This window comes from Gopherus evgoodei, chromosome 8 (assembly GCF_007399415.2).
Source record: "Gopherus evgoodei ecotype Sinaloan lineage chromosome 8, rGopEvg1_v1.p, whole genome shotgun sequence".
NCBI classification, from domain to species: domain Eukaryota; kingdom Metazoa; phylum Chordata; order Testudines; family Testudinidae; genus Gopherus; species Gopherus evgoodei.
The window spans coordinates 58,258,241-58,279,304 of NC_044329.1; the positions used below are offsets into that span (position 1 = coordinate 58,258,241).

Consider the following 21,064-nt stretch of genomic DNA (forward strand, 5'->3'; position numbering starts at 1 on the left):
GTAGTGGTTATCACGTTCACCTAACACTTGAAAGCCCTGTAGCGAAGTGGTTATCACTTTCACCTAACACATGACACATCCCTGGTTTGAAACCAGGTGGAAACAGGTCGCTGTTCCTTTTTCTGACTCGCCTCCTGCATTTTTAGTCTTAGAACAGACCATGTTGTGAAATTTTACTTTGAATTATATCAATTATGAGTTAAATAATATGGAAGTTTTCTCTAAGTTATAGTCCCGGGTTCCTTGTCCTTTCAGCTGCTCTGGTTAGGGATGGGGGAAAATTTTCATGAAGCCTTTTATAGGGACTAATGCTATCTAGGACTCTGAAATAATCTTAACGTGGCCCACAGAGTGCAATCCTTCGTTCTGGATTTGTCATTCCACAAGCTGAACTGCTCCTTACTACTCTCCAGGCTTCATGAGCCATGGTAGCAAGGGGAAGGCTGAGGTAGGTGCGACCGTGCTGTGCTGCTGGCTAGTAGAGCAGCCTGAGGCAGAAGCCTCCAGTTCGCATGATATTCCAGGCAGGACGAAATCTCCATGAGATGAAACTTAAAGAAGAGAATGACCTGGAATCACTCCCATTCAATGCTTTGAGAGGAGGATAGCCATGTCTGTCCAGGCACCCCTGATCGACCTCACGAAGGTCTGCCAGCTGAGCAGCACCCTGGCTGGCAGGAGTGGGTGAACTGAGCCCCAGACCAGCAGCGAGCTGAGCCGCTCACACCGCTGCCGGTCTGGGGCTCCATCCGCTGACCCGCTCAGCCCACTGCCTGCCTGGGGTTTTGATCATCCAGGCTGAGCAGGTCCAGTGGATGAGACCCCAGAAAAAAGGTGTGAAATGATCGTCTGCCGTTGTTTTCATGGGGGGGCTGACATGTATCCAGAACCACGCATGACAAAGTTTTTGCCCCATCAGGCATTGGGAGCTCAACTCAGAATTCCAGTGGGCAGTGGCGCCTGCAGGAACTGTGGGATAGCTATGCACAGTGCAATGCTCCAAAAGTCGATGCTAACCTCAGTACTGTGGATGAACTCTGCCAAGTTAATGCTCTTAATGATCTTAAGTGAAGACACACACAATTGACTGTATAAAATCAATTTCTAAAAAATCGACTTCTATAAATTTGACCTAATTTCGTAGTGTAGCCATACCCTGAGTTTTGTTTGGCTTGGGGAAATTCCCCAAGAGCACATGAAGAGAAACTGTTATAAATCAATATACTCTAACACACTCTAGATAAAAAGCTGATACTTTCAGAATAGCTTTTGTGATTTACTCTTTAAAATATTTCTGTAGAGCTAGAACATGGCCCAGGCTAACAGAGCCAGGCAGTAGAGTGGGCAAGGACTAAGGAGACTCCCAGAACAGTAATCCTGGTGCACTGCTCAGGACAGCACAGATGCTGCAATGGAGTTGCTCTTCCCCACATCCCTTGGGAACAACTCACTGATAAGGGGCTAGTGAGAAGAAGCCATGGCTTTGCCACCCAGTGAACTGGTTTCCAGAGCTGGCAAGGGGATGTGCCAGATCCCTTAAAGTAGTGTTGCAAATTGCTTTCCTTTTAGCGTGGTTGGAGGAATCACAAACAGAATAGCTGCCTGTTCTCCCCAGATGGGGTGAAGCTGCGCACTGCCCCTTACTATGGGCTTTGTCTTAAAGGCACAATATAGCCTTTAATAATTAGACACATAAGCCAAGATTTTCAGAAGAAACCAATGATTTGGGGGCTCAGCTTGAGCAAGGCTGGCCTTACCATGAAGCAAATTGAGACAGTCGCCTGAGGTGCCAGACTAGGGAGCGGGGAAGGGGCACCACTAGGACCCAGAGTGTAGAAAACTGTCTGCTGCTGGTGCATATGTATTCTCTCTGCCCTAGATGCACAGAGATGGTGGAGTGCTGTGCTGGAGGAAGGAGGGCACAAGAGACATAACAGGCAGGCAGGAGAAAAGGTGAGAGGGAATAACAGAAAACAGCAGGAGCTGCAGGGAGAGAGAGGAGGAGACTTTTATGTGCCTCTCTAGCACCCCCAGGAGCCTGGACTGATTAACACCAGCTTCTCAGGGAGCTTCTGGTTTCCTGCTGCTTCCCTGAACCCACTTGAGGAGAACAGTCAACTGAAATAGTAGGAGCCAGTTAGGCCCTTAAGACTTTAATATCTTCCCTCTCATCCAGAGAAGATTGCATCAGAGTCTCTTTACTGGTAAAATGTTCTGAAAAGGCTCATTGCCATTGTGAGACTGCTTGCTACCCAAAACCTAGCACTGCGTGGCACTTCAGATCAGCTGTATGTGCCAAACAACGGAAACTTCCTTAAAATTGTGGAATTGATGGCTGAGTCTGATGCTGTACTCCAGGAGCATCTAAAAAGAGTCATCACCCAAGAAATGTACACACACCACTACCCTGGAAAAACAATACAAAATGAGATCATACAGTTACTGGCAACAAAAGTCAAACAGAAGATTGTGGCAGATCTGAAGTCAGCAAGATATTACTCTGTTATTCTGGACTGCACACCTCACATCAGCCATACGGAACAAATGACTTTAATGGTGCGTTTTGTAACAACAGAACCTAGGGAAAATGTCCCTGCAATGGTGACTGTCAGAGAGCATTTTCTAGAATGTATTGACATTGATGATACTACAAGAGCTGGTATGACAAATGTGCTTCTTAAAAAGCTGGAAGATACTGGAATTGTGATAGCTGACATGAGAGGTCAGGGCTATGATAATGGTGCCAACATGAGAGGAAAGAACAGAGAAGTGCAGATACGGATCCGAGAGTTAAACCCTCAAGCTTGTTTTGTCCCATGCAGTTCTCATTCATTCAACTTTGTGGTCAGTGCTGCAACATCAGCTTCTAGTGAGGCTGCTGAATTTTTTTATGTAATTCAAAGCATCTATGTATTTTTCTCTGCATCAACGCATCGATGACAAATTTTGAAGCAACATCTGGGAACATGCTCTCTGATACTGAAACTACTGAGTGCCACACGATGGGAAAGTCGAGTGGAGGCGATAAAGCCTATCAAACACCAAACTGGGAAGATAGATGATGCCATAGTTGCCATTATGGAGGATAATGCTATGACAGGAACTGAGAAACAGTGGCAGAGGGAAATGGAATCACCAGAAACATACATAACTTCAAATTTCTGGGTGGCTTAGTGTTGTGGCATGGCATATTGTTTGAAATAAATGTTGTAAGCAAGAGACTCCAAGATGTTGACCTTGATATATTTGGAGCAATGGAATAACTGGACAAAGCAAAGTCATACCTACAGTCTTACCAGTCAGATGAGAGATTTCAAACCGTTCTTAAGAGTGCACAGATGTTGGCAGAGGAACTTCACACTGAAGCTATTTTCCCACTCATTCAAGAATACAGAAGTCACAAATAAGAGTGCACAAATAAGATGACCACCCTCTTTCCATATGCTTTTGTTGTTCTGCGCATACTTCTAACACTTCCTGTAACAGTTGCCAGTGGAGAATGCAGCTTCTCCAAGCTGAAGTTAATAAAACCACATCTATGCTCCACAATGACACAGGAGAGGCTGGTCAGCCTCGCAACCATCTCAATGGCCCAGACTGTGGACCTTCAGGAAGCAGTTCAAATCTTTGCAACCAAGAAGGCACAGAAAGCACCACTATGATTATTCAAACAGATAAAAATGCCAGTGTTTACTATGCAGACAAGAAAAGTTACATTTGCTGTTCAGGCGTTTGAAACTTAAGTGTTACTTAACATTTTTGAACAAGGCATTTTAAGTTGTTAGTTCTCCTTTACTGGGGTAGGTAGAAGAGCAATACCATGAGAAGAGTAGAACAGAAAGAAGGCAGAACTGAGACCTTTCAAAGTTTTGGCCCAAGCGAGGGGGCATGGGTGTCATTTGAGTTCCCGCCTCATAAGCCAAAATGTTGTGGACTGGCCCTGAGCTTGAGACACCTAATTTTCAAAAGATGCTGAGCACCTCGCATTCTGAAAATCAGGCCCCTTTAATATGGCTCAAGTTGGGCAACCAAATATGGAGGCGCCTGAAATCAGTAGTGGCTTTTGAAAATTTTGTCGACAATTATTTTATCTCAAAGAATATCTGATATTTTGTGGTTGATTGCTTATGATATCTATCCAGACTTTTAACCACGTATTTTACATATCTATAAAAATTTTTCCTCTTTTTTTAGTGCCGCTTGTTTTTAATTGCCTTTATTTTTCATACTCCACTCTGAAAGTGTGCTATGGTTTTAGTTATTTTTGCATAATGATTTCTACATATATGTTAAAGTTGTCTCTGCTGTGGTGTTTAGGTCTTGATTTGCCTTTAGATTTGTTTGTTATTGTTTTTATATTGTTAATTACAGAATCAAATACTTTTCAGAAAGTATGTTATACTAAATATGATGTGATATTTGTAAATGAGATGATGCTCATTAGATAAAAGGAGCTGATAATCACTCATTTTGGGGACACTCAGTTGGGTGTCTAACTTCAAATGAAAGATAATGGGAGTTAGGCACCACAGGACTTAATGCAATAGTTTATCTGATCTTCCTGCTGTTATTGCAGAATGGATGAGTGAACAAAGACTGAAAAAAGAAAACCATGAGCAGGTTTCTGGCCACCACCAAGAACTGTTGGCACCTCTTTTGAGGATGTTACAACTCACACATTGACAGCCACTGGTCTTCAGAGACCCTGTTACTATCTCAAGATGGTGAAAGTTATTAAGGCAAGATTATCAGGATCAGAATTGTTGGAAGGAGTTGTAAATTGAAGGCAGAGTACCAAATAGCATTACAGCTTATTGCTGGCAGCCAAATGCCTACTAGAGCGAGCCAAGCCCTTTGAAGGAAGACAAAATCTGTCTGAAGACTCTGGACATTTGATGCATATATATGGGCCACATTTAGCCTTAATCCACCCCTGAAAATGAGGGCAAAATCATTGTCAGTGTAGACCATGCTTCCACTAAAACACAGGAAATTAAAGGCAAACAAACAAGCTGAAATAACATTATGTCTGAGACACCATCCCAAAGGAAGGAAATTGTGAGTTAAGTCACCCACAGAATCCTGCAGTCTGCTGAGTCTTCTCTATGCACTTCAACACAGATGGCCTTTCAAAACATTCCACAATACTGGCCATCATTGCAGACAGCTCTGTGGACAGCTCACAATACTTGGTTCATCATTCCATTCCATTTATAAAGAATCCCCACAGGATACGTGAAGCTATCCGACCTCACTGGGCTCTCAGATAAATAACTACATATGTTGCAGTGAATATGCACGGCAGAAAGCAACACTGGGAATGCCCTTGCTTTGGTGGATTTATTGCTCAGCTCTAGTGTAATTTTATAACAAGGTGGGGAGAAGCGTTTGAGGGGGGTTGGTTTTTTGCGGGGTTTATGTTCAATCTGTCATGGTTACGGGGCTAGCTGCACCTCTGTCCCCTCACTGGTCTCTGAATCGCCCCCACAGGTATCGGGCCTTGTGCCTTTACTTCTCCTGGGGTGAAATACTGCAGTTTTCCCACTCTTAGACCAGGCCTGGGCTACACTACCCTGTGTATGAACTGTACGTACCCAGCAGGTCTAACTGCGGTTCTTCCCTTTGGGCATCTGTGACCAGTGATGTATAGCGAACACATAGCCTTCTTAAAATCTAAGTGTTGTTTGTTTTAGGAGTAGGAACAAAGCAAAGAGAAAGAAAGGCTTTTGAAACAATAATCTGCACATATGTCTATCTTATCTAAAACAATCATCCTGTGATGGTGACCTAGGCAGACCTAGCTTCTCCAGACACACGAGAGGGTGCCTATGTCTCAGTCTGATTCTCCCAAACAACTACCCCTTTATCTTCAAGGAGAGGCCCTTTTAAAATCTGCCAGAGTTCTGAATTCCCATGCTTTGGCCCTTCTGAGCCAAACTAGTTTTGTCTGTTGGTTGGAAAGGAGGCAAAAACATCAAAGCTAATAGCTCTGGCATTTCCCCTTATTAACTCTCAAATGTTTTGCTCAGAGGTGGCTATCCTGCGCCATTCTCTTCCTTCCTGCCTTATTTTGAAGACAGTTCTCTACTGAGCTAACCAAATACATTACTGCAGAAAACATCTGAATAACCAGGACAACATATGATATCCACACAAAAAATGATCTCAAATCCATCATATAACCTGTGTGGCCAGTTCTTCAGCTGGTATAACGTAGAATAGCTCCACTTAGGTCAGTGGATTGGGTCTGGTTTTTTTGGTTTCCCATACTAATTTCTCCCTTGTTTATACCTCTTAGTCGTTCAGTATTTATTTTACCTCTGTGACCATCTTATTCAAAAATTCTTTATTCCAAAATGTATCTTACAATTTGTATCAAAGAGGCTATAGAGAATAATATCCCCATCCCAAAAGGTACTGCCACCTCCAACTCCCACTGAAACTGGTGGGAGATATGGGCACTCATTACCTCTGAGGCTCAGCCTCTAAAGTTGTATTGTACTAGATACTATGAACTGTACAATTGACTCACTCTGCTATAATTCCAGCTGTCACACAAGACTACAAGGACATTATATGCTATTACTACAATATAGAAACGTATGATGGATGAGAATCTGTCCTTGATTATACACATATAGACCCACGGAATTTGGTCTAATGGATTTTGCATGGGGGATAAGCAAAGGCAACATTGGGATCCTGTGAGCTTTTAATGAGATTCAGCACTGATTTATAACCAACAGTAAAGCAGCAAAAAGCAGCAAAAATCAGCCTGTGAGTGACACCTCTTACATGACAGTTAAAAGCAGCAGAAGTATGCAACAATTGTAAACAGTTGCTTGATATTACCAGGCTAGAAACATAAGCCTTTAAACAGAATCTTCGGTAGCTATTCCTATAGAAACACAAGGAGAAGCTCTTTAACCTTCATACTTTAAAGAAAACTGAGGTGGAGGGAGGTATTTAAATATAGTTAAATATATCCATACATAAGACAAAGCATATGTGGACCAGACATGAGCAAACATCAAATCTTGATAGAAATGTTCTTCACCCAGAGAGAGAGAGCATAGATTCACACTCTATACTTAAAAACCTGGGGCGTATTGACAAATTTCACACAACTACCTCACAAATATAAGGATTCTTTCAGGAGAAACACTATATAAAGGAAGCTTGTTATATTTGGCAGATTAGGGGTGGGAGCACACTGTGGTTTTACTTGCATACTCCTGAATTTAAAATCTATTTGGGCAACCTCCAATGGGTCATCACACCTTACTGATTGCTACATCCAGATCCATAAGAGAGTAAGCTTCCAAAAATCACACTGGGTTCCCAGGAGCAGAAGCCTCCATCTTGCAAAGACAGAGTAAATTCTGGCATTTTAGAGACAGTGTAGCCTTTAAACTGACTCCACTAGGGACTCCAACAAGCTGCACAGATTCTTTAGCGACAGTCTAATGGGATTCAAAAAGATGTGACAGTACATTTATATACAAAGCATCTGAAGACCAACTCTTTCTGAACTTTGAAAACACCCAAGAAACTACTTCCAAACTAACCCTTAAAACCAAAACTTAAAACCAGTATAAACCAGGAGGAGGGGGCAAACAGCATCAGTAGGATATGGCCTTTGGAAAGTGATCCTTGATCCACACAGCCAAATGATTATCGTACACACTGATTGCTAAAATTGAATTCTACTGAATACTGCATCTGCTTGGCTGTGGTACATTCAGGGCCAGCTTTATGACCCGTGGGGCCCGACTGGAATACTCGGTGGTAGGCCGGGACTTCAGCGGCACTTTGGCAGTGGGGGGTCCGCTCTGGGTCTTCCATGGCACTGAAGGACCCCGCACCACCGAAATGCTGCCGAAGACCCCTGAAGCAGGACTCCCTTAGGCACGGGCGCAGGGCCCGATTTCAGGGAATCAGTGTAAAGCCGGCCCTGGGTATATTGTAACCTTGGTGCCTAGATTCTAAAAGGGTGGGTGTGTTTTCAGATGCATTGGACAGACAGTCACACAAAGCAAATATCTGTTTTGTTTTCCAGTTTATTCAAACCACAATTTAGTTGCCAAAAGTTTGGTACCTAAATAAGTGACTTGATTTTCACAGGTACTGAGCACCCATAGCGCTCATTGAAGTCCAACTGAAACTTGATACATTATGTAACTAGCAAGCAGGTCTCATAATCACTATACACCTCAACAGTGGTGCAGAATTTTTATTTTCACTACTTCCTTTAGTCGTTTTGGGAACGTGTCTGATACTCTTACTCATGCCGAATATCACCTAATTTCAGTGGGACCACTTCTGAAGTATGGTGCTATTCAGCAGGAGTAAGAGTATCAAAATCTGGCTCTTTAAGAACCTTCCAGGACAAGAAGGGGATCCATAGAAATTAGGAACACCAAGTAATGGTGTGTTTATATTCTTACAGCTGACATTTTACTCAGTGTTGTTCCATAATCCATCAACACTGTTAGCTGCAATACATTTGAGGATAGTGGTACAGACTAAAGTCACAGCTGTAATTTTCAGATTTCCTTTCCAATATTTCTACTGAAGCATTTCATGATGTCATACAGTTCAACCTGCCAAGGCTGTGAGATGAACAAAAGAAGAAAATCATTTCATCAGTATAAAGGCAATTTTGTATAATCTCAGTTTCCTGGTTCTACATTTCAGATATGAATAATGTACAGTACTAGAAGTGAGAACGTGATCTCAGCAACTCAGCAAGAGTCAAGTACTCCTGTTTTCAAATACTAGGTCTGATACTAATAACCCTGAAGACCTTGTGAAGGTCAATGTGCCTCAGTTTCCCCCATCTGTAAAAGATGATAATATACTCTCATCTTCTGTCTGTCTTGTCTTTCTAAATTGTAAGCTCTTTGTGGCGGGTACAGTGTTTGTAGTGCTTAGCACAATGTAGCCTTGATCTCAGTTGAGATCTGAGTGCTACTGCAATATACCTAACAATGTAAGTTCCAAGTAGAATGTTTATTACTTGATAACACAAAATTCCTGTGGCACAATGGTAAAATTGGATTTTAAAAAAATGATTTGGCATTGCTCATGATGACAGACAGTGGAGAGGTACTACATGAATGACAGAAGTCAACCCATGTGTCACTATGTTAAACTAAGAAAAGATTATAGAAATTAACTAAGAAACTAAAACAGACAAGGCAACTTTCACCATCCAAACTGAGTGATGTGCAAAAAGCAAACAGTGAAGAGTAAGTTTATTTTACAAAATTATTCCATTTATAACAATCTGATGTGTTACTCATAACACAGAAAAGTGTTATTCAACTTTTGTTATTCAAAACACAGATTTTAAAGATACATCAAACCAGTATCAATAGACAGAAGTGAGCGCATAAAACAGCAGATTCCGAACTCCAATATTCCACAGTGAAAAGTATTTAGCATGGGAAGTTAAAATTATCCTTGCTTCACTAATGGAAATTCCCATATATGTAGATTCCTTCACATTTAAAAATGTTGAGTCCGGTGGCACCTTAAAGATTAACAGATTTATTTGGGCATAAGCTTTCAGGGATAAAAAAAACAACAACACTTTCAAGGTGCCATCGGACTCCTCGTTGTTTTTGTGGATACAGACTTACATGGCTACCGCTCTGATATCAAAAAATGTTATGAACTCACGTGATAGGAAAATATTCACATTCTATTGGCATCAGCCAGTAGCAGGCTAATCCTGTACCAATCTTGACATTATGAAAACTGCATCACCATTACCCTGTTTTTATAAACTTCCATTGTTAGCCACATCGACACCTTTAAGGGTAAACCATTCTCTTAGTGATGCTAGTTTTACAGTGCATCAGCAGTGAGCTACCTCCTTTCATGTGGGACTTATCTCAAGCTGCTACCAAACAACGGCCACACCTATTGTATACTCTATCATTTCCAAAGTGGACCTGTAAAAGCGCATTTCATAACGTATAATTGTACTCTGCAAGACTTGACTTTGTGTGCATTTAAGCACAAAAGGCTTGATCCGCTGCTCACAAAACTCAATGAAAATACTCCCATTGACTTCAGCAGCCTTTGGATTAGTTCAACAATCAGGGTCAAGGGAACTCTCAGCAACAACAGCGAGATGTGGTTCAAAACTCAGAAGCAACAGGAATTGATGGATGAAACTAAGGACATTTGCTTTCTTTACATTTTAAGTGCATATGGCAGAGATCTGCAACCTTCTTGGCAGTGCCATTATCAATGTGACCTTTGGAAAAGCAAGTCAGTGAGATGGAACTATTGAAAAGTACTTTAGAAAGAAATGAAGGACTCTTCGTGCCAAAGTGCCACAGGTCTGAGTCTGGCATTCTAAGTTTTGCTTGGACATAGTCTCATGGCTGGTCAGTCAGGTTCTAGCTAGCCATAATTAGCATTCTTACAAACAGCACATTCCTTACTTGCAGCTGAGTGGACATCAGAGAAGTAGGGCCCGATTCTCTTCTCATGTACACCAATATAAACTGGGAGTAACTCCACTGAAGTTAATAGAAATACAATGGGGATAAACTTGCTATACGTGAGATCAGAAGCAGGCCTATAGTTTCTAATTTGATCCTTAGAAAATGCCTCTCAGGGGATGTCTATATGACAACCAGCAACTGTAGACGTAGCTGAACTAAACGAGGATCAAACATCTCAGCACCGCTGGGAAATGGCTTTTGCAAGGAAGATTTTAGCTTCAGCATCAACTTGACCTGGGAAAGCTGCCACTCATGTTTCAGCCGACTGTGATGTCTCCAAAGATCTTCCCAAAGTCCTTCATCAAAAGTCTTTTCATATAACAAAGGAGGATAAAGAGGGAAAAAAGGGAGGATTTTTTATTTGCAGTTCACTTTTAATGGTAACTGGATAGAATTCTAATGGAACTGCATTAGCAAATTCTCCTAACATGCCAATTTCCTAACTCAAATGAGTTTCTCCTACAATCACAGCAGGTTGTAACTGGCACAGCCCTGAAGAAGCCCAGCCCACCCCAATGAAAACTTCCACAGTAAGCGTACACACACCAAAACTACACAAGAAGATTTAACTTTTGACATAGCCTGAGGAAAAACAATGGGAAATGGCCATTAAAATGGAACGGCCACAAATATTTCTAAACAATTAGATACAACCAGGATCCAACTGACCTGTTTACTTAAGGAACTCTAGTGTGGCTGGGCATTGGAAGAACTCCATCCCCTGGATTTTGGAAGCTTTTGTCACAACCTTATATACTTGCAGGAGGGCCAGATTGTGTCTGACCCTTCAACAGGTGCTTAAGGGGAGGGCTCAAGAAACCGCTCTACTTTTGTGCCTTCCACACAGGAAGTAGCCCCAACAGCAGTCTCAGGGATTGCTCTTTGATAGCACCTCCACAGGGGCAGGGAGAGTAGGAAAGGAGGCAGAGATGAGGCCAGCCACAGTGGTGAGCTCCCGCTGCACCCTCCTATAGAAGTGGAATAGAGACTGTGCTTCCCAGAGCTAGGGGAGGCATTGTACTCCCGTGAGACACAATGAGATGAGCCTGGCAATTACAGGCCAGTAAGCCTAACTTCAGTACCAGGCAAATTGGTTGAAACTAGAGTAAAGAACAGAATTATCAGATACATAGCTGAAGATGATATCTTGGGGAAGAGTCAATACGGCTTTTGTAAAGGGAAGCAATGTCTCACCAATCTATTAGTGAAATGTACTGTTGTATTCGTGAGAATTAAACTTGACCTATTGCAGCTTGGTTTTATTAATAAATAATTTTTTTCTATACTCTGTCCAATACATACAGCTGAAAACATTACACTTATATAGCTTTTACTTAGATTACATGAGTCACATGGAGTTAAATATTTATTAAGAACTTGACTGGAGAATGCAATTGCGCCGGTATCTTTCATTGCAAGGTAACCTAGCAATGTACACACAGTCTGCCATTTACAACTGTAAAAAAGGGCAAGCAGTACTGCAACCTGACATGGATCAATTTATTTTTTGAAAATGAGAAGGGAACACCGGTGGAGAAGATAATGGAAGTCCCGGACCATCTACGGCTACATGAAATGAGCCAGTCAAAAAAATAAAGAAAGTGGTAAGAAAATATGATAATACATACTTGAAGTTTGGATTCTCCTTTGCCGGATCAGATGAGTACCCATTGTTATAATATAACAAATGTGTTATAACGTGTTATTTTATATATTTATTTAGACTATTTGATTATTTTCTAATTAGTAGAGAATAGGCTTGGGTCTTTACTTACACAGCACACAAATTCAGATTTTACACTCCCAAAAAATTGAAAACATAATATAATGTTCAAATTGGATAACTATTTTGCTTTAAAATCAAGAAATAACACAATTTTTTTTAACAATTTTGTTAACATTGTGATGTTTCTTTTTGTTCAGTTTTATATATTGAACATTTATAGATTGTGCTTTCACATTTTCCGCTCAACATTTTTAAAGGGTAATTATACTAAAACTGTTTGCTTTCAGAGATCTTGACGCATTTCTTTGAGTGCATATTATTAGGGATATCTATCATTACAATTATTTACATTAAAATGGAAAGGACACATCTACATTGTTTATTTACAGTGTTATAGTTTATATGCAGGTAATAATTAAAATTAATAATTTTCCTCAAGAAGCGTTAGTGAGTTACAGTGCCTATTTCAGCCGCACAGATGTGCCTCAGGGAAAAAAGTCTGGAAACCCTTGTTGTATGGTAAAGGTAAATCCTGTCTGTTAAAGGGACTCTGCATTTCTGACCTACTGTGTTTGACAATCTACCTCAGAAAAATTCCTCTTATTGTTTGCAAAGCTTCATTTGTTTCATATCAGTCTCTGGGGATACTCCAAGCCTCTGAGCACCATCTCACACCAGTGGACGTTTTGCTATTGACTTCAGTGGGAAAAGCCCTTTAAGAAGATCTACCTCATGCCTTATATCATCAGACAATCAATCTTTCTCTAAGGCAATCCATAGGATATAGAACTTCCTTTTTCACTGCACACCCTGTCATAGTATAATTCCCAAATCTGAACCTTAGCGTCCAAAATATGGGTACTAGCATGAATTCCCCTAAGCTTAATTACCAGCTTAGATCCTGCAGTGCTGCCACCAATCAGGACTTAGAGTAGAGTGCCTGATAGACTCTGGTCTTCCCCAAAACCTTCCCTGGGGACCCCAAGACCCAAATTCCTTGAGTTTCACAACAAAGGGGAATAAACCATTTCCTTTCCCCCTCCTTTCTTCCTGCCAGCTCTTTCCCGCCCTGGATACACTAGGAGATCACCGTGATTCAACTCTTTGAATCACCACACAGAGAGGAATGATACCTTCCCCCAGAGGCAATCCAGATTCAACTCCGTGAATCTAAAACAAAGAGGAAATTCACTTTTCCCTTCTCCCCCTTGCTCTCTTTCCCTTCTTCCCACCAATTCCCTGGTGTATACAGACTCAGTTCCTTTGAGCCTTAACTAGGAGAAAAAAATCAGACAGGTCTTAAAAGCAAAACTTTTAACAAAAAGAAAGAAAAAAAGTAAAAGGTTTATCTCTGCAATTTAGATGGTAAAAAGTTACAGGGTCTGTCAGCTTATAGAAATTGGAGAAACAGCCTCCTCCAATAAAAATACAATTTAAACTACTTCCAGCCAAATACACATTTGCACATAAAGGAAAACAAATAAAAAGACTATACCGCCTTTCTACCTTTATACTTACAACATTGGAATAGAAGATTAGAGAGCCTGTAGGTACATGTGGTCACTCTCAGAGCCCAGAGAGAACAAAGCAAAACCCAAAAAAACCAAACAAAGGCTTCCGTCCACCAAGATTTGAAAGTATCTTGTCTCCTGATTGGTCCTCTGGTCAGGTGTTGCAGGTCACTGTTTGTTAACCCTTTACAGGTGAAAGAGACATTAACCCTTAGCTATCTGTTTATGACACACCCACATTAGACCTTCTTTCTTCATTTAAAAAAACAGACACTTTTTCCAGAGGTATTGCCAATGTTAGCCACGCCTCACCTCTGTGCAGGGCCCCCTTTTAAGAATACCTCTCTCATTTTTACAGTTTCTTGTCTTCAGTTTTGAAAATGAATCTCACCATATTGTTAGCCATCTTGTATTGTAATTGCATGGGCAGTCCCCTAGAACAGAGGTTCTCAAACTGTGGTCCGGGGACCACCAGTGGTCCATGAGCTCCATTCAGGGGGTCCGTGGATAGTTCCCTCTAAGGCGCACGCTTGGGTGGCCACCCACCTAATTAGTGGAGCCGTGCAGGTGTGACTCCACTGATTAGGTGCCTGGACCATGAAGAAGACGCACATGTAAGGTGAGGTGGTGGTCTTGGAGGTATACAGGATAGGTGGGTGGGGGTAGTGGTGTGAGAAGAGAGAGTGGGGGAATTTGGGACATGCAGGGCTGCCACGTCCAGAGAAAGAGGCGACTTCCCCAGTTCCAGGGCTGCAGCTGCCGGGGAGAGAAAGCCCTCCTTCCCAGCCTCAGCTTTGTGGCTGCTGTGGCAGGGGAGATGCCCCCCTCCTTCCCAGCCCACCTGAATGGCTGCCACGGTGGGGGAGAGAGGGTACATCCATCGCATTAGAAAGGTAAGACTACTGATATTAAAATATGAATTGTGAACTTTTATTTGTAGAACAAAACATGTTAATTATTATTAAGGTTTTTTTTATAGAGAGCTTTTATCCAAAGTTCTTTACAATAGTTAACTAACAGTACAAACAACATTTGGAAAGATCATTAAGTGGTCCGCTGAAACCTTCAGCAATTTTCAAGTGGGCCACAAAAAAAAAAAGTTTGAGAATCACTACCCTAGAATGCTTCTGTCACTATGGACTTTCACACAGCAAGCCTTTGAGTGTGACCTCCCCTTCCCTATAAATTAAAAACACTTTTTAAAATATTTAACACTATTATAAATTCTGGAGGCAAAGCGGGGTTTGTGGGTGGAGGCTGACAGTTTGTGATCTGCACGTAATAACCTTGCAACCCCCTGAAGGGTCATGAACCCCAGTTTGAGACACCCTGATAAATCCTGTTTAGTTATCAGGTCTGAACTTCTGTCTCATTAATGTGGGGGTTTTTTTAATGTAAGGTTAACATATTTAGCTGAATTGCAGGCAAGGTTTAAGGTCTAGTAAACCTATTCTGATACATGTCTAATAACTAAGTGTAAACCTAGGACTCTCACTGACATGAAAACAGAGTTGAGTACATGCTTAGCAAACCACACTAGCCCAGAGACAAACTTCTAAAATGAGCTGTTACACATTGCTGAGAAGTATTCCAGCACTCAGATCCTTAAAACATGCATTTGTTGTTCATTTACCCCTACCATGTCCATTTATGGTTCTAAGTCATGTTGCTGGTCCGTAGTTCAGAATGCAATACCTATGCAGGGCTGGCTCTGGGCCCCAGCGCGCCAAGCGCGTGCTTGGGGCGGCATGCGGCAGGGGGTGCTCTGCCAGTTGCCGGGAGGTCAGCAGGCGGCTCCGGTGGACCTCCCACAGGCATCCCTAAGGAGGGTCCGCCGGTCCCGCGGCTCCGGTGGACCTCCCGCAGGCGTCCCTAAGGAGGGTCCACTGGTCCTGCGGCTCTGGCGGACCTCCCGCAGGCGTGCCTGCAGATGCTCCACCGGAGCCGCGGGATGCCTGAGGGAGGTCCACCGGAGCTGCGGGACTGGCGAGAGGCAGAGAGCCCCCCTCAGCGTGCCGCCATGCTTGGGATGGCGAAATGGCTAGAGCCAGCCCTGACCTATGCTGATACCACAGCGCACAAAACATTTCCAAATAATGATACATGAGGATTAGAACCAATCATTTCTTCAGTCACTAATTTTCTGTAGAGACCTGTAGAGTATTTGAAGGTCAATAACCACTATCTCCCTGAAATGCATGTAGGGATATTTGTCCATGTTTGATTAAGTAATTTAATGCAAGCTTCCATTGGTACTGATGGGACCTAAAAATCTAGTCTTCCTTCCTGAATCATTGATACAAGCTCACTGAAATCAATAAGATTTTTTCCATTGACTTCAAAGGACTTTGGATCAGGTGCAAGCTCTAAAACAGCATTTCTTACTTTTAGTCTAGGCCCCACAAAAGTTCTTACTTCTTAGAATCCTATCTACCAGCTTCTGGTGCTCCAATCATGTATAACTAATGTCTGGCTGAGTAGAAAGGATTTTTTTCCCCTTCACATACCAGCAGGCTAACTGAATTCAAGGCCAATCTCTTTCTTTCCCACAAAACATGTTTTATTACCACACTGCTCATGAGCTATGGTGCTCTTAATGTATCTTGCCAATGCTATTGGATATATTCTGTTCAATGCCCTCCAGAACCTATTCAGCATAATCACCTTCCAACTCAGGCAAATGCAACCTCTAGGACATCCCCAAAATACTAATATTTAAGAGCTAGCTAGCACTGAGAAATCAGTCCTTTTTTCTGAGCTATGTTATTTATTTCATTTCTTTGGATCTACACAGATACTGAAAGGCACCTATTCATATATGCTTTAAGCACGCCTAACATCACATCACAAATACTTCAGTATAACTAAAGAACATGACCTGAAGAAGAGCTCAGAGTAGTTTGAAACTTGTCTTTCACCAACAGAAGATGGTCCAATAAAAGCTGTTACCTCTCCCACCTTGTCTCTCTAATAACCGGAGGTGAAAGTAAACCGGTAAGCCCCGGAAGTACGACGTACCAGCAAGAGCCAGTGCACCGCACCAAGGCGGATTGGCTTCCCCTGGTGGCAATTTAAAGGGTCTGGGGCTCCCAGCAGTGGCTGGAGCCCCGGGCCCTTTAAACTGCCGCCAAAGCCCTGGGGAAGTGGCAGCAGGGCTCAGGCAGCGATTTAAAGGGTCCAGGGTGCCTGCCGCAGCTACCGTCCCGGGCCCTTTACATTGTCCCTGGAGCCCTGGGGTAGCGGTGGTGGGGCTCCAGCAGCTATTTAAAGGAGCCAGGGCTGCAGCAGCCGCTACCACCCCAGCCCTTAAAATAGCCCCCGGAGCCCCGCCACCACCTCCCCAGGGCTCCGGCAGCAGGGCTCTGGGGATGATTTAAAGGGTCCAGGGCTCCAGCCACAGCTACTGCCCTGTGGCCCTTTAAATCATTCCCGGAGCCTGCTAGAACCCTGGGGTAGCGGCAGCAGGGCTCAAGCAGCAATTTAAAGGGCCAGGGTCTTGGCCGCCGCCGCTACCGCCCCGGGCCCTTTAACTTGCCACCAGAGCACCGTCACCGCTACCCCAGGGCTCTGGCAGCAGAGCTCCAGGGATGATTTAGAGAGCGTGGGGTGGTAGCAGCAGCCGGAGCCCCGGGCCCTTTAAATTACAGCCTGAGCCCCTCTCTGCCACTGCCACCATGGGGCTCCGGCAGGATGGCTTGGGTGATGATTTAAAGGGCTCAGGACTCCCACTGCTGCTACCCTCCAGGGCCCTTTAAATTGCCACGTGAGCCCTGCTGCTGGAGCCCTGGGATGGCAGCTCTGGGACTCTGGCAGCTGCCGCTACTGTAGTGGAGCCCCAGGCCCTTTAAAGCTCCGCCAGAGGCCGGGGGCCCCCTCTGATGGTGATTTAAAGGGCCCAGGGCTCCACTCCAGTAGCAGCAGCTGGAGCTCCAGGCCCTTTAAATCACCCCATGGGCTCCCAGCCGCCTCTGCAGCTGGTAGCTCTGAGGGTGATTTAAAGGGCCTGGGGCTCCCAGCTGCTGCTACCCCAGCCCCTTTAAATCCTGTTCCAGTTGAGGCCCCTCCCTCTCCTCAGGGCTCTGGAGTACTGGTAAGTCCTTTAAGTTACTTTCACTCCTGCTACTAACTGAAGTACAGCAGTTCAGTCGGTATAATAATGGAAATAATATAATAGCAATTTGTCTCTACAAAGACTTTGGTTATTCGTTTTGGCCCCAGGCCTGAATTTTTGTGTAGGAATCAAGCATTTTACCCAACAATCAAGCTTGCAGGTGGGCAAAGTTCCATCAAAACCTGCAATTTTGCAACAAAACTGTGGTTTCAGTCAAAGTTTTTCTTGGCTGTTAAAGCATGAACTGTAATCCCTGCTTCATTTTATGTGCCTTGCTCTGCCCTCCCAAACACATCATTGCCTATCTACCTCCAGTGTGTTTGTGGCCTTTATAGCCAATACAACATTCCATAGATTGAGATGTGTGTACTGCTCTCCTCCGGAGAGGCTAGTGGACATCTGCTCCTGGTTTAATGTATCAAGCCATGTGGGGAGGTTGCAGAGAAGGAGATTAATTTTGGAGCCCTTCCCTCTTAACATGGATGGGGCGGAGTTACCTAGAGAGTCTGAGCCACGCTGTCAGCTCCTTCCAAGAAATCCCTTTCTCCAATATGAAGCAGTAGCTCCAGGGAAAGTTTACAACTAAGAACACAAAGGGTTAGGCAAAACTTTGCTCTCGTCCTGATCCCAACCACTGCAGTAGGGAAAGACCCTCATTTCCAGTAGAACAGCTAGGGCTAGGAAATCACAGCACAGAAAAGGATCATAGAGAAGCCCCTGGCTGATACCTCTTGCCTGAAGAGGTGCAGTGCCTCTTGCTCAGTATATCAGGAGTCCTGAAACGCAGGGAGCCCTCACATTTTCAGCAAGACAAAGATACCTTGCCCTAGATCAGTGGTTTTCAACCTGTGGTCCCTGGACCCCTGGGTCTCTGCACACTATGGCTAAGACTTCCAAAGGGGCTGCACCTCCATTTGAAATATTGTAGAGGCCTGCAAATGAAAAAAGCTTGAAAATCACTGCCCTCAATCCTGCAGCACTGAAGGCAGCAGGTTACTAGTTCCCTTGCTTTATCATCATTATGCTCCTGGCTTCTGCACTGCCCCCCCACACCTGCACCCCCTCCTGACCTCTGCACTGCCCGCCTTAACCTACACCCCTCCTGACTTCTGCACTGCCCCCTCTACTGACCTCTGCACTGTCCTGTGACCTGCACCCCTCCTGACCTCTGCACTGTCCCCCTTTACCTGCACCCCCAATTCAGCCTGTGCACTACCCTCTTCCCCCTTAACCTCTTAGCACACACCCTCCTGATCTCTCCACTGCCCCCCTTAATCTGCCACCTCTACTGACCTCTGCACTGTCCCGTGACCTGCAGCCCTCCTGACCTGTGCACTGCCCCCTTTAACCTACACCCCCCCTGACCTCTGCACTGCCCCCCAACCTGCACCCCCTCCTAGGCTCTGTCCTGCCCCCCCCCAACCTGCACCCCTTTCCTCCTAGCCTCTGCACTACTTCCCCCTTTCGCTGCCATCCGGATCTCTCCCCCGCGCACTGGCCAGACAGACGCTGCCTGTTCCTGAGGGCAGCTGCCCAGAAACTTTTCTCCCGCACAAAGCAGCGCGTCCTCCGCTCTGCTCCCGCTGCCCCGGGCCAGGGACATCGGCTGCCCCGCCCAGCCCCGCGCCTTACCAGATGGCCAGCCGGCTCTTGGGGTAGCGCAGCCGCTCGAGGCCGCCGAGGCAGTGGGGCAGCGCGTGGGCAGCGTTCCTGGCGAGGATGGCGATGAAGACGGTGGGCTTCTGCAGAGGCGACTCCGGCAAAGGGGCCGAGCCCTCCGGCGGCTCCGCGGGAAAGCTGGCCCCGCTCCTGGCCCCCAGCAAGCAGCACAGCAGCAGCCGGAGCGCGGGCAGCGCAGCCATGTTCCGGAGCGTGAAGTGCCGGGAGAAGCCGCCAGCCTGCAGGCAGCTGAGCCACGCTACTGGGGGCTGGCGGGGGACTGCACGGCAGGTCCTCGCGGTGGGCAGGCTGAACGGGATGGAGAGGGGGCTGGGGCTGCACACGCGACACGCCCGTGTGCTCACCTCCCTCTGGTTCCAGCCGTCCCGGGTCAAGCAGCACAGCACAGCCCCTCGCCTCTGAGCAACTCAACCTTCCTGTTTCTGTGCTGGGTCCCCTCCGCTCCCCCTCGGGCTCAAGAACAACCCCACCCAGCAGCTTCCCAAGCCAGTCGTGAATATTTGTACCAAGCCCCGAAATCTACTCGCCCGGGGTTACCATGACAATTAGGACAAAATCGAATTGTTTAAGAGCCAGTCCAAAAAAGAAAAGAAGCCAAAGCCCCCTGAGCTGGGCAAAGGGAAGTTTGCAAGGCTGTCATCAAGTGCCTGATCCCCATGTTTCTTGTGCACCCAAAAGTCATGACGACTTCAGAGAAAGGACTGGGTGCAAAGGAGTGTCTGTATCCAGCCTTTATACTTAACCATTGTTATTTTATAACTGCACTCTGTGTTTTATAAGGTAGGCTCCCCTTCCACACAGTTTAAATCCCACTGAAGTGCTTTGCAGAGTTTGGGCCTGTGTCATGGCAAAGGCCAAGAGATCAGTTTAACAAAGGAAACACCAACCCAACCATTTAAACATTTAAAAGAAACATTTTGCACCTTTCATCCCAAAGAACCTTACACAATTAAAACAGAGACACAGGGATCTCTTCCACCTGGAGGAGAGTAGACAGGAGGGCCTGCTCTGACTCCATGTCTTCCACCTCCAGGCCCTCAGAGGCTCCTTTATGGTGCTGATAGTTCGGTGTGGAGTGCACTGGTGAAAACCTTCCTCTGCTGCCTCCAATATGATCGGCAACTCTTCTATCTCAATCCAAGAGGTCTCCTCTGAGGCCTCTCTGAGATGCCAGTCTTTTCAGGTCTTTTCTATTCAGGACCTGGCAGCTAGTCTCAGTGACCAGGTCCACAGCAGCCACAAAAGGGGATGACTTCCTTGCAGAACCCATGCAACACAACCTCCATTTTGATGTGCAAGTGGCAGGGTCCCTCTCGGTGTGCCAGAGATTGGTCCTGGCTGGTACCACCAGGATCCGAGACCTCCTGGACTACAACCAGAAGGACTGGATGGATCCCCTGGCACTCAGCTGGCACATGGGGCTCTCTACTCCTCATTTCCCCCATCATATAGTCCCCCATCATATACTTCAGGAGGTGATGGCAGCCTTACCACCCACCTCCAGGCTTTCCTGAAG

At 44.9% G+C, this 21,064-nt stretch overlaps 1 protein-coding gene across 1 annotated transcript in view; it reads right to left on the minus strand.

The window, feature by feature from the left end:
• COLGALT2 (collagen beta(1-O)galactosyltransferase 2) overlaps positions 1-19,979 on the minus strand; it is a 101,170-nt gene extending 81,191 nt beyond the window's left edge. Inside the window, exon 1 of the mRNA XM_030573867.1 lies at positions 19,501-19,979. Within this exon, the coding sequence (XP_030429727.1) occupies positions 19,501-19,730 (230 nt within the window). The 5' untranslated portion in view covers positions 19,731-19,979. The remainder of the gene's footprint in view (positions 1-19,500) is intronic.
• Positions 19,980-21,064: the final 1,085 nt, after the last annotated feature.